At 33.5% G+C, this 17818-nt stretch overlaps 1 protein-coding gene across 1 annotated transcript; it reads right to left on the reverse strand.

The window, feature by feature from the left end:
* Window positions 1-265: 265 nt before the first annotated feature.
* On the reverse strand, window positions 266-14956 carry gda (guanine deaminase). Its single transcript, NM_001020674.1, is given in 14 exon segments — window positions 266-882; window positions 984-1011; window positions 3374-3492; window positions 5537-5683; window positions 5961-6028; window positions 6143-6240; window positions 9577-9684; window positions 11792-11899; window positions 11997-12024; window positions 13064-13169; window positions 13538-13625; window positions 14191-14362; window positions 14499-14587; window positions 14818-14956. Coding segments are annotated over 14 exon segments (1353 nt in total). The 5' UTR covers window positions 14944-14956; the 3' UTR covers window positions 266-814.
* Window positions 14957-17818: the final 2862 nt, after the last annotated feature.

The following is a 17818-nucleotide window of genomic DNA, read 5'->3' on the forward strand; positions in this document are numbered from 1 at the left end:
CGGGTATCAGATGTGCACAATCCATTTGCACAACGCTTTGGCCTGTTTCCCTCGGTTAAAAGCTTGACAAAGCCCCTGCACGTACCTACAGTTGCTAAGCCACGATTGGTGAGTGGCGGTTTTTGACTGCGGTCGGTTTAGCGAAGTGTACCCCGGTATTTTCAATAGAGCTTCTGCGCTAGCCTGCGGCTAATGACGGTACCCGTGTTTAAATAGTCTTTCGTCTCTTTTTACGCTTTAACAACAAAATGAATGCTTAAGTCTATTTAACTGATTATATTTTAATTACATTACAACATCAATGCTGTAAAAGGAACCTTATGAAATTAAAAATAGTCACATTGAGCTTTCACCGGAACTTTTTAATTTGGCTGAAAAACACTAAGCTGTCTTTGTACTTGAGCGTCATTAACAGTGAAAGAACAGGAAGATCCAGCAGCCAAGAGTCTCTGAGAAGATGTGATGAGTGATGAGATGAGGGTGATGATGATGATAATAACAGCAAATGAATGATCAAAAAGCATTATCTTTTATTGGTAGAAGCAATTAAAATTGATTAAAAGTTAATTAAATTAATATAAAATATTACAAGATGCATTCTATTACTTCTCTGTCCTTCATTAACACAACTAGTAAATGGATGACAATCATTTTATACAAAAATAAAAAGTATTAGAGCACCAGACAAGTCAATATGAAATGTATACTGAAGCAAGATGTGAACCACTTATGCTGTAAATCGACAATGTATTTAAATAAATCTGAACTGTGATTTTTTTTTTAGGTCTAAAGCTTGTCGTCATAAAAACAGCAACTAAGTATCTGGAAATGGAACCACCTGCCTTCCAGCCACATAGACTTCAGTAATGTTTCGATCATCACCTGTTTAAAACAAACACGCACAAGAATTCAGATAAAACAAGAGATCTAACATAACTAAATAAAAAATATAATATATAACACAAAAAAATTAAGCCATTTACCTAAATTTAAAAACTTCTCCAAAATGACCTGTAGACATGGAAACAAAATCAGCACATGAGATTGGACATTCTTTTCAGTACTACACAATAATAATTGTAAATTATGTAAAATATATTAAATAATATATCATGTAAATGATATTCATTAATATGGACTGTTTAATAACAATGGCCCCATTTACACCTGATATTAAGATATGATTTTGTCAGTTTTCTCAACCTATTGATCTATACTACACACTGTGGGACGAGATGATGAATTATGCAACACTCTCAGAAACAAAGGTGCACAAGCCGTCACTGTGGGATACCTTTTCAAAAGGTAAACATTTGTACTTGAAGGGTACCTAAAAGGTATATATTAATACCTACAAATATTAAGAGGAACACTTTTGTGCTTTTTAGGTACTTTATTTAGGTACCTTTATTTCTATGAGTGTAGGCAGAACGTATTTATTATCACCTAAAATGTTTTCCATGACCGTATGAACCCTGTCTCCTAACATTCCTTCAGTCAATATGTAGATGAATCAGATTGCCATTTTCTTAACCTTAGAAAAACTGACTTACGACTTGCATCAGACATCTGATGATTTCTGGCATATATGGAATCCTCTATGATAGTTTTTGGAAAATGTATAATGAAAGACATGTTTTGATTTATTTGTATTTTTTAGTTAATTTTACCCTTCACACAAGACTTTAATTACTAGCCAATGGATGATTGTAAAATAGATGGCTATATTATAGTATATGATGACATTAGACACCTATACCACGGTTCTGTCATTGCAAAAGAAAATAAAAGAAGAATGGGGTATGAAATTGGGGAAGGTGGCAGCATATGAAAAAAACAATTGCATGTACAAACTATTTGGGTGTTTATCAGAGAAGGTGCACAGGGAAAATATTTGGCGCTTTTGGAGAAACTGATGCCTTTGCAGTGATGCACATTTAAAAATAATTATTTCAATAAAATCTCTGTTTTTTTTTTGCTTAATTTATTTGTTTATTGGATTTATGATCACAACTTGCATATCTGTTATATATAACTGTAATACTTGTACATGCAGATATATAATCACACCCAACATTTAATGTGGTGGGCGTTGATGGTTCAGAAATACAATTTTGGAGATTAAGCACAAGAAAATGTTGGATTTAGTGTATCTGTAAAAAAATAAAAATAATGTTAACTTTGTTTTTTGGCTCGATTCGTATTTATATTTGATTAACCCTCCCCTGTTTTTCTTGGCTCTTTTCTTTGAGCGTGCATTTTAGTTCTTTTGTAGGTGGATGCACCTGCTTGTCCTTGAGGAATAATTGGGAGAAATTAAAAATATGCCAACGAGGAAAAAAAAGTATCTGAAACACTGTCCAAGTGGGAAAAGGGAAATGAGATGTTAAAATGACTTTATTAGATTTGTAAACTGAGGATACTGTTGAATCACTGAAGAAAACAAAAAGTATGAATCATAAACAAACAAAAAATCTATTAAAGTCCTCTTAGTATAAAAACCTTGTCTAGTAGTCTTTAAAGTTTGACATGCTAATACATATTTTTGTTTTATTTTTAATAGTTGTATGGTGAGAAAGGCTTAATATTGGTTACATTTTGGCAGTGCATCATTCCTCAAAAGATACGAATAAGCCAACCTAATGTGACCAACTCTGCATCTAGTATTCTGCAATGTGGATGTGTGCTCGATTGTTTTAGAACGTCTGATTTGGTTGCATATGGGAGAAATTTATAGAAATGATACACGGCGGTAAACGGTCAAACTTCCTGCCCTACAAACAAGTGTGTTCATGAGTATACATACAAAGTATAAAATATAATAAAAATATATATCAGTTTGCAACATCAAGCAGCAGATCAAGCTGTTTTAATGTCTAAAAATCAATTGAAGTGAATGAGACCTAAATTCTTGAGCTAAAAAGTTTACTGCACATACAGTATGTGAAGAATATCAAAACAATTTGGTCATGCATAGTATCAAAAAATTTTCATTTGAAGTGTCTATCACTTTAAATCATATATTTGGACAAAACTTTAAAGTCTAAACACTTAATAGTATTAATTTTGAACCATAGCATTCATTGTAGTTTCTGTTTGTGGCTATCAGAGCAGAAACAGAAATACTTTTCTGCCTTGTCAGACTGAAATATCAGAAAATGCTCAAACATACACTCTCTCTTCAAAGGAATCAGGAAAGTGTTCAAATTAATGGATCCAAACATCAGATGTAAACAGAAATGTGTCTCGCATCTCTACTTGTGAACAAATCAATCAATGCCAGATGTAAACAGAGCCTAAAAGCATTCAAGCACTTGCTGTTTTTCTCTCAGTATGGGATGGAATTAGGATGATCAGTAGGAGCTCATCAAACCTTTGGGCCTTCTCCAGGAAACGCATCGATCGGTCCATCAGGAATGCAAACATTCACTCGCAGGGCATCAAAGTCCTTTCCCACCTCAAAGTTTCCAATCTGATCATCCAATGAGAGAGCTGCAGGCAGAGTGGACAACAGCTAGGCAGGTTTATATAGTGCACTGCGCTAATATTACATAACATGTTTGTCGATGAGTTGGTTTACGGGCATGTGCATACTTTATTATACTTCTTTAGCCATCAATGCATATGGTTAAGTGTTACAAACTTTCCTTTATCAGAGTAAGGGTTAGTTCACCCAAAAAATTCAATTGTGTAGCTTGTATAGTTTCAAACTGTTAAAAAAGTTATAAGCTTCAAACTGGAACACTAGATATTTTAGAAGAAATCCGAGAGCTCTCTCGTCCTCCATAGACCGTAATGGTTACAAGACATTCAAAGTCAAGATAAACCCTGAAAACATTGTCAAAACAAAGTGGTTCAATTGTAATCATATACAGCTCTAAAAGCTCCTTTTGTGAGGGGAAATAAACGAAACATGATTCTGTTCCTCTATATCTTCTGTCCCACGTCAGGTCAGTGTGCATGTTTACTAAGACAAAATGATGTATTTATTTCCGTCGGCAGTGCAATATGCAGGTGTTGTATTGTAGTAGTAAACGCACATCCTTATCTGATACAGAAGACACTGGCGAGTGACTTGTTTCCATGGTATTTTTGGTGTACAAAATTGTTCATGGAGCTTCATATGATTAGTTGAACCACTGAAGTCACATAGAATGTTTTGACAAACTTTTTGGCTCTTTTATTTGACTTGTGACCATTGTGGTCTATGGATGATGAGGAAGCTCTCGGATATCATCTATACCTGTATTCAGAAGATGAACATGATTGGATTGACATTATGGTAAGTAGTAATTAATAACAGAATTAAAATTTTTGGGTGACCACATTTAAGCACCAACCAATCCTCACAGCTAGATTTTTGCACCTTTCACCAGTTTTGCACAGCATGTAAATGCATTAAATCTTAAATGTTAGTAACAATATGATCGTCTTGATGATATCTAAAAGCTAGAGTGCTCCAAAACAGTGACTACGTTTACATCGACATCGGTAATGGAACTATTTGCCTTAATCTGAATAATACCGTAATATGATTAAGGTGTTTACATGAGTTGCTTTTTGAATGTTCCTTTCATGATCCCATTTTACATGTTACAGCTCAAAATTTTATTAACGTCACTGTATCACCACACGATCCAAATTTCCTCTGGATTATATAATTTTGTGTTTCATTTTTAATTTGTCGACTTTAACTGCGGTTTGGCACTTTCACTTTCATTCAGGAACATTTCATGCATGCCCCTGTGACAAATGGGATATTGGGTATGAGTATGACCTGCTGGAAGACTGCTGTTTTAATGAAATTTGATGCCACATGGGGAAAAAACCACCACATTTCGCAATGCAGGTATATATGGTCCTTCACTGACACAGTAGGTGCAGAGAATAGTGTCAAACAGCTGTGTGTATGGAATATCCTATCACAAAATGAGGCGAAGTTTCTCCATGATGGTAATTGCAGTGTTTACATGTCTGTATTGCACTTCAATCATGTAACTAAAATCGGCATACTCCACATGTCTTAATTCGATTTCTGTTTAGTTCGATTATGACTTTAACCGCATTCAATTAATCAAATTGTTGTTTACATGGTCAACTCTTAATCAGAGTATTGTCTTAATCCTATTAAATGTGAATTATTGGTGTCCATGTAAATGTACTCAATAACACAGTTCGCCATTGGAAGATATAAACATCCAATGCTTTCAGTTTGTCACTTCTGCCCTAATAGATTGATTTTTTTTATACTTACATTGTTTCTTAATTTAACCAGTTTCTCATCAAATCTTGCTGCATATTTAAATGCATTTAATTCTCATGCAGTAGAAGTGCTAAAACACTGCATCTTGAGAGGATAATATATGAGCCATGTTTCCCGCTGACATGCAGCAATTAAAGAGTGTGTAATTGAAGCCACTTTACTCACAAATAAACTAAATGATTAATAAACTCTAATAAAGTTTATTTGCATATTTTTAGAGTTAAGTTTAAAGGAGTGTGCATGTAAACACTAGGTTAAGGGTTAAATTATTACCTTCACTGCCTCCAAGTGTGGCCAGTCTGAAGACCTCCTCAAAGGTCAGAGTCTGATGCTGAGGGTCCTGGATGGTCAAGGCTTTAGATGTGTCCAGAGTTCTTCTCATAGCATCTAGTATGGATGGAGAGTATCCTCCTGCTACATCTAGATATGAAAACCATAACATAGAAAATCAGTACACCGCTTCATCAAGAAGATAATGACAGATGCATTATGCATATCTAATCATCTACATGGCAACACATTAAATAATTATATATGTTCTATATTAAATTGGTAAGTGATTTGAGTTTACATTTATCACCTATTATCTTTAGCTAAGAATTAATAACTTACTGCAATATGGAAAGTTACATAGCAATAACTCATGTAGGATTCAGTAATGCAAACGCAAAAAACAAGCAAACAAACAAAAACATACCTGTTCCTAAACCTAGTTTCACTTTGTGGTTCAAAACATTGCGCACATCCAGCATCCCACTGCAAATCCTGGGAGAAGAAACAGATGATAAATGTATCACATTTATTATAATATATTGATTATAAGTACTAATAGTTAAAAACTAATAAACTAGTGAAAGCTATTAGTAAAGAAATACTCACGAAATGTTACTGTTAGGACAGTGAGAGATCGCAGATCCTGTTTCATGGAAGATCTTCAGTTCTTCATCAGTTAAGTAACACCCATGAGCCATTACAGTCTGCAACATTTACAACATCACCGTTAACATCATCATCATCATCAGTTTACATCATTTTATTTCAATCCTGCTTGAAGGGGCTATTTCTAAAATAAGGGGCTTTTAAAAAAAATCTTTGTGTGAACAACATATTTCAAAACACAAAAAAGAGACTTCCAAGTTAGTGTAACTGTACTACAGATGTCACAAGTTCAAATCCTGGCTTACAAGCCCTTATGTACTACACCAGGGGTTCCCAAACTTTTCAGCCTGCGACCCCCAAAATGACAATGCCAGTGACTCGTGACCCCCAATATTCTCTGAGGTGGTGGTTATAAATACAGACACCTTGTATGCAATGACGCACACACACACCAATAGACCCAAGTCTATTCTTTGTTTTTTTTTTTTATGTATGTCAGTGCTGTAAATGGGCTAGAAAGTTTAACCTGGTATTATAAAATCAGTCTGCTGCATCTGACGGTATTGCTGTGTCTTTAGTATAATGTAATTACCCGAGAAGTCGCAAAACTCGCAATCCAATAGAACTAGTAACTATAAGCTACTATAGTTACCAAATTGGTTTTAGTAACTATAAACAACAATTTTTTTCTCTTTAGTAGGTTATTGATAAAATACAGTAAGTCTTAAGGTTTAATAAAAATTTATTGATTTTTGAAAATCACCGTGCGACCCCCCTTCAGTGTCCCGCGACCCCTCGGGGGGTCCCGACCCCCAATTTGAGAACCTCTGTACTACACTATCACAATAAAGGTAAAAAAACTGCAAAAATATATATATTTTTATAATTAAGCATCTGTTCAATAAGAATGCATGTTAATACCTATTACAAATATATACCTTCCACATAATTATGGTCAATAGCATTAATCTGCTATTCAGATATGTATGCTGTGAACTACAGACACTTTTTGAAAACACAGTATTTAGTTAAGTATGGTAAGCTCAAAATGTTGACAGCTTTTTTTCATCCATGGCCAGTTTGCCATCAAGAAAGCTTTGTAATCAAGTGGACCATTAAAGAATATGACAAACATCCCACAGAAACCCTGTAAAATGCATCCATTCATCAGATGATGACCTCAAAACTCCTCAAGTGTTTTCAATTTTGTGTGCCATATGTTTCAGCCATTTCTCCTCCGGCCACTACTACTGAAAACTCCCTTAACCCTTTATAGGGTACTCATTAAAAAAAAAAAAAACTTGAGTATTACTGGGATTATTTCAACACTTTTGAACTTTACAACATAGGCTCATTCTGAAAACGTAGCCCTATATACATTTCTGGAGATCGTGAATTATGTAGCCAGAGCTATGAATGCTACAAGGTGGTATGATGTTGTTCTTTTTCTTGCTTACCTAACCGCTTACATCCGTATGGATGTTTTTTCGCTGTTACCAGTTTGTCCAGTAGCCCGACATGTACGTCGGCGGACTTGAGATGAAGAGCGAAGTTGAGCAAGACAAAGGGATTTGAGTCCGGTGAAGAACAGTTCCGGAAAGCAGGTGAGACAAAAACAATTGCCAAAAATAAAATAAGTAAACGGGTTGAAAATTTGGTAAATTCTGAAAATGTGGTAACAATAAGGGCGCTTTTCTTTTTCTGGATTGCTTTTAAAACACTCCGATTGGGTTTAGGGAAGGGAGTGGGCGGGTCAATCTGTGCTTTTTAAAACACTATTGGTTGGATTTAGGAAAGGTAGACGGTGGGAGGATCCATCGGGTGGTCAGTCAGTAAATCAGTCAGTCAACAACGGCCTCTGGTGGATTCACTTGAGAACAGCAGGCACGAATGGCAAATGTGAGATCTGAAAAAGCATACACAGAGGCCTCTGGTGGATTCGCGAAAAACAAAAACTGCAAAAAAACATAGCTCCTGGGACGTTTTTCACTCTCTCCAGAAATGTATATGAAAGAAAAAAGCAGTCTATAGAGATGACAGTGTTCATTTGTTCACCCTAAAACCCCACATTTATAATGCCTCTTAGTCGCTGACATTATCTTCAGCAGGTACTGTGAAAATCTAATGGCGGACAGCTACTTCACACTTAGGGCTATCTATGCTAATAAAAGATAGATTGTCATTAATGGGTGAGACTTTCCTCCTCTGATGACACATGCAAAGGAAGAAATGTCAATCACAGTGCTTCTGCAGACAGTTTTTTATTAAGTGTGATTATAAGAAATGAAATTGATATATTTTATTATTAGAGTATGGCTATATTCACACACTGTCACCACACGACTTTATTTAAACTCCTTATAGAAGTGATATTTCACCTAATAGGTCTCTTTTAATATGTAATGTGCATTTCTATAACATTTATTAACCATAAGCCCAAAGTGCTTGGTAATTGTACAAGAGGGTCTTTTCCCAAAAGTTGGCTGTTCTGATCTTCTCTTAACTAAAATGCTCAGATGTTTTGTTCCCCATGACTAATATGATAAGTATGAATCAATAATTAGATAAATACAAATAAATAATCTCATTTTGAAATATTAACTTTAATTAGTCTAAGTCAAAAAATAAGACTTGCACTTGGTTCTAGATCATTGAGGAAAATTATCTTGTACTCAGAATTCATCAGCAGAGAATGTGAAAAGTCAGACAAATGGCAATGCACTCTACTGTCCTGAACTCTTGATCACAAACTCATATTACAAAGCACATGACTCTGAAGCTCTCATGCCAGGCCTTTACAACCACAGGGCAACCAATAAAAAAACTAAATACTGCTAAAAAACTATTGGTCTACTAAATGTGCTCAGCATGAAATCTGTTTATTCACATAAATGTCCTAAATGAAACCTATGAAACTCTTTAAAGTCAAACAGCTGGATCTATTTGATTTATTTATTTATTTTCCATGTGCAATTTGGTTTAAACCCTTAATGAAGTTTTTTTTACACCTTAAAATAAAGATATATAAATAAAATAAATATAAAATGTGAAAAAACTATGTGAGTAATGTGAATAATCATTTACAACTGTAAAGTAGAAACTTTATTTTTTTATTTTTACAAAATTCACTTAAACTTTATATATTATATTATATTGTATTATTATAATATTATATTATATTTTATTATATTATTTAATTTGATCATATTATATCATATATTATATTATATTATAATTTTATCATAGATCATATTATGTAATATTATATTATATCATATTATATTATTTTATCATATTATATTACATTATATTATAAGCTATTTATATGTTGCAACAATACAGCTCGCAACATAATAAATCTTTAAAATGAAAATAATTGAATGTATTAGATTTGTAGTGTAAAGGTATTCAATTTAAACGAGACACAGTCTTACCCTATCTGTAAGCAGGTTGTACTTGAGGTAAACATCAGTATAGGATCTGCAGTCTGGAAACAATCTCTTCACAAGCTTCAGTTCTTCTTTGTTCTCACTGATGTGGCTCTGTTCAAACAAGTAGAGCACAACACTCGATTTGATTTAGGGGTATGATTAAATGATTTATCCCATACAACAAACAAATTGTTCCTCTTTAACTGGTTTTAAGAGATGCATAAGGAGTTACTTTAATGTTGTTCTGTAATTTTGTAAGAATTTTATGTGTATGTGACTGTAATTTTATTTGTGTGTATTATTATTCACTTGAAACTGTAATTTAGCATTTGTTGTGATGCAATTGTTTTGTCATTGCCCTTTGATTATTATTATTTAGCTAGAGGCTCTAAATAAGCCTTATGGGCTTGTGACTCTTCCTGCACATTATGGCTTATTTTTTTCTGTTTTATTCTAATATTTTTGTATTCTTGAGCAAAAAAATAAAGTAAAAGTAAAAATAAAAGTAAAAGTCTACAGACTATTTTAATGTGGTAATGTCATTGACCCATAAACATTTCAAGCTTGTTATCAAACTATTTCATAACAGTAACAAGGGGCAATTCAATCATGACTTAATGTTAAAACAGCTCTCATAACATTATTCATCAATATGTCAATCGTCTTGGATTCTCGGAATTATCAGAAATAAAAAATGTAAAACAGGAAATAAGCTGGAACAATTGTTTTTGTTTACACCCCTCAAATGGTCTATTAGTGGCCATCATAAAAATGATAACAGCTTAACAGTTGAGTATTCACTCATACTGAATGTGGATTTTCAGCTTATATTTATCAGCACTCATTAACACGAGTTTATAACTCACAAACAACAATAAAAACATTCTGATACTACAGTGAAAAGTGATAGCCTATTACATAGACAAAATCCAGAAAACATTTTATTAAATATATTTAGGACTTTTTTCAAAAGAAGAGAAAAATGCTTAACGTGTAACATCAGTAACGTTCTGCATACATTTATATTATGGGCTCATTTGGTTGCCTGTAAAATGTAAACCCCACTGTTGTCATTGCCAAAGGTATTAAGTTAATATAACTTCATTCATTCATTTTCTTTTTGGCTTTGTCCCTTTATTAATCTGGGGTTGCCACAGTGGAATGAACTGCCAACTTATCCAGCACATGTTTTACGCAGCAGATGCCCTTGAAGCTGCAATTCATCACTGGGAATGTTAATATAACTTAACATTACTTAAAATACCAAGTTTTGGCATCAAAACTTACAGGTGTATTTAACGTACTCATTAGGCAGCAAAAAAACTTTTAATAAATATTTTAAGTTCTCTAAACTTAACATGTAAATTTCTTTAAATGATTCACCACCTCTCTGTTTTAAATGATTGGTTGCGTTTGAAATTCTGCCTTGACAACCACAAGTCCAAAGACATGCGCTATAGGTGAATTGAGTAAGCTAAAATGTCCATAGTGTATGTCCCTTTGGAGACTCGTTGGGGATTGAACGTTGGGCTTAACGACCCACCTCGTAAAAATTAGATGTTACGAAACACCAACATGGTGCGGCTAAATATCAACTTTGATATAAACTGCCCTGGGAATAAGTAAGTAAAGAATATAAAAGCTGAAAAATAGTCTGTTAGCCTTTTTAAGTTATTTGTAATTAAACATTTAAATTAATTCAATAAAGAGACCACAGTTGGTCAACTCAATTACCTGAGTAGTCAATTTCCCATTACTCAAACGAACAGAGGGATTCACTTTCCTCAAATCATTTGAGTAGTCTTAACAGGGTTTACAGTATGCAGAGTATATTTTTAACAAACTTTATAGGGTATTTGGTCTTTATAATATTTTTCTCATAATAAAAGTCAATGAAAATTTGAATATTTTCCTCCACTTTGTCCTAGTAAGATTCAGTATTTGAATATGTGCATAAAAGAGTGTAAACTTCCTATCTTAAGGTCAATGGCCAGAAAGCTGAACACACCCATAGTTTACTTCATCATTGCCTTTCACAAGAACTGGAAGCATAAAGAACTGAACGTTAACACCATAACATGCATTATGGCCATGTGTCAATTAAAAACTCTTAGTTATCACATATCTGAACTTCTGTCATGTGAACAATAGTTTTTACTGTGTTGATTGTTTAATTGCTAGTTGTTTATCAAGGTAATGTAAATGAAGGAGAACAAACCTGAATGTGAAGCTTTGTGTTGTTGGCGATCTCACCCAGGTCACTGAGCAGTGCGGCAGAACAAGAGGGAGCGAAACGAGGAGTGACTACAGGCTTTACATTTGGGTACTGAAACAATGAGACAATTCAGTCAAAACTGCTTAAAAGCTACTTTGATCAGCATAAAAATACTACAATTCAATTAAAAAGAATGAACCCCATTTACCTCCTTCTTGAGAAGCTCCTTTATAAAACTACAAAAGACAAGAGGAAGCAGAATCAGATCTTCAAGGTCATCGATCATATAATTGGGCATCAGATTTAGTATCAGGTAAAAACAAACTTTCAAAGCAAATAAGTTCTTCTGTTTAAACTTAAAATGATAATTCACCCAAACTTGAAAACTGTGTGAACTTGTTTCTTTAAGGTATTCTGAAAAATGTTGGAAAAAGATGACCTTGTACAGTTTTTTATTTTTTGTTCCAACTATGGATGTCGGTGACTGCTTTTTCACTGAACTATCTCTTTAAGAAAATAGTGTGTGTGTAATGAGTACTAAGTTATGGTGACCTGTTTGTTCCATTCTTTATTTACTTACTTTCCCTCTATTTTTTGTGTTACAAATGTTTAAAATAAATAAAAAATAAAACTTAAAAAAAGAGTAGTAGGTTAAGGTTATTTTGTTTTTAACAACAGCAGAAGGTTTTGGTGAAAAACAGAACCATTTTTACTATGTTTTGTAAAGAACCATACTATGAATGTGCATCATAATGTTATACAGACAATGTTATTATTATGATTATTATGTCACTTTTATCATGTCTATATAACATTATTAAAGACATCATAACAATTTTATATAGACATCATAAAAATGACTTTTATTCCTTCTGTAAAGATTTTATGAATGATATTTAAAAAAAAACTCTTTCTACTTTATATTACAACGTGTAGAAATAAAATGGTTACAAACAGGCACATGAATGATGTAAAACCCCAGAAGAATAGTTTGCTGAGATCCTCCAATATTTTCCTAAAGGAAGGTCTGTGTAGCAACTTATGAGGAATACATTTTTGTTAAAATAAAAAGAAATCTCAGATTTTTCAGTTAGGTATGTCTTATTTACGTTTAATATCAAAACATTCAAGCATAGTCAAGTCATGGAGAATTATCATTCCAGGGTTTAATGTCATCTCTGCATATGAAGTCTTGTGTAAGAATGTATCTTCAAAGTCTATTTTTAGAGTGTGAATTGTTCAGAAGGAGACTGGTACTTTAGTCCTCAAACTCACCGATCAGTTTCTCTTTTACAGTCGCTTGAACTTTCTTTGTACTGTGGAACTTCAGAATTGCAGTCCATGCAAACTTTCCCCACTAAAGCTCTCTGTCCAAACTTATCTAGTGAAAAAGAAGCAAAAATACCAAGTTTACTCTCAATTAATGACTACATTTAAGAGACACACGCATTAACATGATGGATAAAAAGCTATAATTTAATAACATTATAGTTTGGGCAGACTTATTCACAGAATGACGCCACGTGCACTTACTGTATAGTATTACATAATTTGAAATGGCAAATACAAATGCTGTTACTCAACAGAGTGACAGGAACAACAGTCAAGATAGGATAAAGAAAGACAAACTCCAAAGGTTAGAGAAAGGATGTGTTTGCGTTCGCCACCTCAACGCTTCAGCCAGTTGCAGGGGATAATTTGTCAAAATACCCATGTGTGAGTGCTTTAGTGTTTTACTAAGTGTTTTACCTGCAAGCTCTCCGAGCAGAAGTGAGGCATCAGTGTGTATGGTGGCAAAATAACAAGCAGTGGTAGTGCCGTTCTTTAAAGTTCTTCTCTAAAGTGCAAAACAGTTGACAAAAAAAATTAAAATTAACTTTTTTTTTTACCTACAGTATTGCTATAGATGACACACAGAGACAGACACACTATTTTCCTCTACCTATGCACTTAGACACTTTCTTTTAAACATAAATTTGGCAAAACATTGTGCAGTTCTTCACACAGGTGAGTGGACTTGACAAACCACCTGTACGAGACACTCATTCCTCTCTGTGTGTTTATGTATGTGTCATGGGATCTATATATTACTGTTCTGTGATGATTTGAAGGGCTTCTGTTATCCTCTTTTCTATAAAAGTTGCTTTGAATAAAAGTGTCTGCTAAAGGAATAAATGAAGAAGAACCAGAATTTGAAATAAAAGTTTTTTAACAAACCATTTTCCCTGAGTGTGATGTTTAAAAGTGTGAAATTAAAGATTGTAACTACATTGATAAGAAAATAATCATTATTGAAAAAAGCATCAGCCAATGGTTTGTCTTACTTGGTAAATAATGTTACATTAATTAAGTAGAGTTATATTTTTCCACTTATACATTTATTTTTATTTAAATGAACTTACCACAACTTTAGTGTAGATGTTATTGGCAAAATCCAAGTCTTTATACCTGGCTTCCACTGGGAAAGTGTAAGTGTTGAGCCATTCGAGCAGAGGCAAGTCTAATGCAGTGCCACTATAGCTGTACTGAGACGCATGGATGTGTGTATCAACCATTCCTGGCATAAGGAACTCACTGCAGAAAATAAATACATAAAGATTTCAATCCTGTACTTATTTTTAATTCACACATTTTGGCTTGGTGATTGCAAATCTGCTTCATAAAGTGTGTGTGTGCTTGTTTTGGACAACCATAATTGTACGTTACTCACTATTGTCCAAGCTGTTTGATGTCTGACGTTTCAAAACCCCATAATTTTGAAAGTCTGGTCACATTTTGATCTTTATCAATAAATGCTATCTGTTAGAAAGAAAATGACCGTTATAAACAAATGAGATATAGCATATGGAACGACCAATTAAATAATATATAGCCTAACAATAATACTAACAAATACTGATAGCTGTAATAAGCAGTATTGTGAGTAATTTAGGATATAATACAGTTGTAAAGCCTCGTTGTGACAAAATGAACATCGATAACGAAGATGAAATTGCATAAAAATAATGTAAATTACGTAATAAACATACCTTCCCCTCATCGTCGACTCCTAAGACAGAGTTGTGCAGTATTTCCACTGCAGTTTGCGGTGTGGAGTGAACAAATGTCCCTCTGAAGACATGCGCAATGCGTGTGGTTGTTTCGTTCCGTTTCATTATTGCCTCAATTTTTCATATGCGGCTTGCCTGAACTTTTATATAGGACACAAGGCATTGCAAAATGACTAGGAGGACTACATTGTCATAAACCGGTAATCATTACAACAGCTCTAACGCGTCACCGAATACATCCAATCAAACTCTTATAGTCCAAAGGGACGTTCTGTAATTGGTGATCCTGCACCACTGACTGGTGGGTTTTGATTCATTAATTGATACAATCACGATACGAGGTAACAGCCTAATGATAACAATAGTAATAATACTAAAACGTTAACATATAAAAATGTTCAGGCTATTACAATATTATTTGTGCTTTTCACCGACATGATGACGCATGTACAGGTGTCATAAGTGTTACTGTCATAATTATAAAACAAACAATTAAGGCATTTAAAATTCTACATTATACATAAGACATTATAAACTGTCGAAATTTATTTAAACAGTGCGATGTTTAATAATTATAATTGTATTTAATTATTTTGAAATAAATTAAGTTCTGTTTACTTTGCAGTTTGATTAGAAATGAATTGCAAGAGATTAACTGAACCTTAGGTGGTCTACTGTTTGTGAAGATTTTGAAAGCACATTACTTTGAAAAGACAACACATCCAATGAACAATAGTTTCCACAGTTACCTCTTCAAAAGGTTTCACAATGCACAAAGCATTAGACAATGTGACAAGTTTTATTTTAGAAGTTTAGATGTTCCCGTTTTCTTGAATAATCACTGGCAGGAGATAATGTTTTTTAATTTTTTGTCATCAGTAAGCACTTTTTTCACCATTAATGCATTCAAAACTATAAAGTGCACTTTAAATAAATAAAAAACTTGAGGTAATTGTGTCCTGTCACTCAGCATTAATATTTGTGAATCCTAGACCACAAGTCCAGTCAAAAAGATATATTTTTGAATGTATACATTATCTGAAAGCTGAACAAATAAGCTGTGGATGTATGGTTTGTAGTGATAGGATACTATCTGACAAGATACAACAGTTGACATTTTTGGAATCTGAGGGTTTTTTAAAAAAAAAATCTGCCATCATTTAGCCTACTCATCCTTGATTTACTCTATTACAAAGTTTGAGATATTTCTTCTATTAAACACAAAAGAAGATATGACTGCCTAAACTGCAGTTCTGCACAAAAAGTTTGGCCAGAGAAGAAACTAAGCCAGGCTTCTCTCGAGTTTTTTTCCTTCACTTTCGTCAATTTTGTTCCTCCACACTGGCTTGCTTGGTTTGTGACTTGAGGTGCTGCGCATGGATGGATTCGCTCTTCAGTGTTTTGGACTTTCAGCTGTGAAAAATCACAGTGGACTAAACTTCAACTCTGAAAACTGGTCTAACAGTTTCAATTACTAGAACTTCTGTTAAGCTGATTTGACGCAATCTACATTGTAAAAGTGCTATAGAAATAAAGATGAACTGAATATAATGAAGACTGATGACTTTCATAGTTTGTTTTAATTCTTACAGGCTTCCAACAATGTTCTGTTTAACAGAAACAAAAAAGTAGAATAAAAACTCTTTGAATAACTAAAAAGTAAGTAAATTATGGCGGAATTATAATTTTTTGGGAGAACTATCCATTTAAAACAATCTACAAATTAGGTTACATCTTTAGTAATGCATATTGGTTATCAAAAATTCAGTTATTATATTCTTATAAGGAAGGAATTTGTTTTTAAAGAAAAGGTGTTTTTATGGAAGCTGATCATTACGTAATATTCCAATGATTTTCATGGCATAAAAGCAAAAATCTATAATTTTGACTTATGCAATACATTTTTGGCTTTTTCCCAAAAATATAATTGTTCAACAAAATACTTTGTATTACAGTGTCACATTTTTCTTATATTAACCAAAGATAACTGTTCTGCCCTCACTTCACTCAAAAATGACAAAATACATAGAAATCTGGCTTACAAGAAATGCCCATATTCTAGTTGTGCAACATTTTGGAACACATGACAGGAATCACACAGTATTAGGACATCACAGTCTCACCTGACAAGTCAGAGAACAGTCATCACACTCTTACACTACATATATTAGAGACCACAAGGCATTGATACAGAATAAAATCATGTGTATGGCCCATCATTAAATAAAAATAAACACAAACCTGTACACATATAGTGCTGATATATTGAAACAACTTTCAATACATCAATTTAAAGCATTTGACTTTTCTTTTGGATTGTGTTAGCCAAACAATAGAAATGAAGTCACTATAAAACACAATTATTTTGAGATCTATGATACAGCCATCAGACATGTGATGCTGGTCTCCCCTCTTGCTTCATAGCTGTGGTTAAACTCCATTACATGAACCCAGGGATAAAGGTTGTTGCAGTTCCTCAAACATTTCACCAAAAAGTCTATATTTGTTTGTTTTACCAACACTTGCATTATTAACTTCTCCAGATTTGTGTGTCACAGGTGGCTCAGATGCTGCACAAAGACTCAAACAGGCTGTTCTTGTTAAGTTCCTTAAACATCACGAGAGATTCCCCTGAAAATCTTAAAATAGTTGACTGTGATAGCATGATCTTGCCGATCACATGGTCACATTGGTGATTCAAGCCTTGAACGGCCATTCCTTCATTCAGAAATATTATTCTGCAGACATGTTTTTGTCACAATTTATATTACTGTGCATGTCTTTATCTACTACTGTATGTACTTTCATCAAAAAAGATGAACTTAGCTACAATATGCTTATTGTACTGGAGTTGTACAGGAATATGGTTAAAGTTCGAAATAGGTTTGTGGTTAGAGTGGTTATGGGATAGGGGCAAGATCAAAAGTGCATTTACAGTAAATCAATACAACTGTAATTACATAAAAGTCGGGAACATTTT

Source organism: Danio rerio, chromosome 5 (assembly GCF_052040795.2).
Source record: "Danio rerio strain M-AB ecotype USA chromosome 5, GRCz13ab, whole genome shotgun sequence".
Lineage (NCBI taxonomy): Eukaryota > Metazoa > Chordata > Actinopteri > Cypriniformes > Danionidae > Danio > Danio rerio.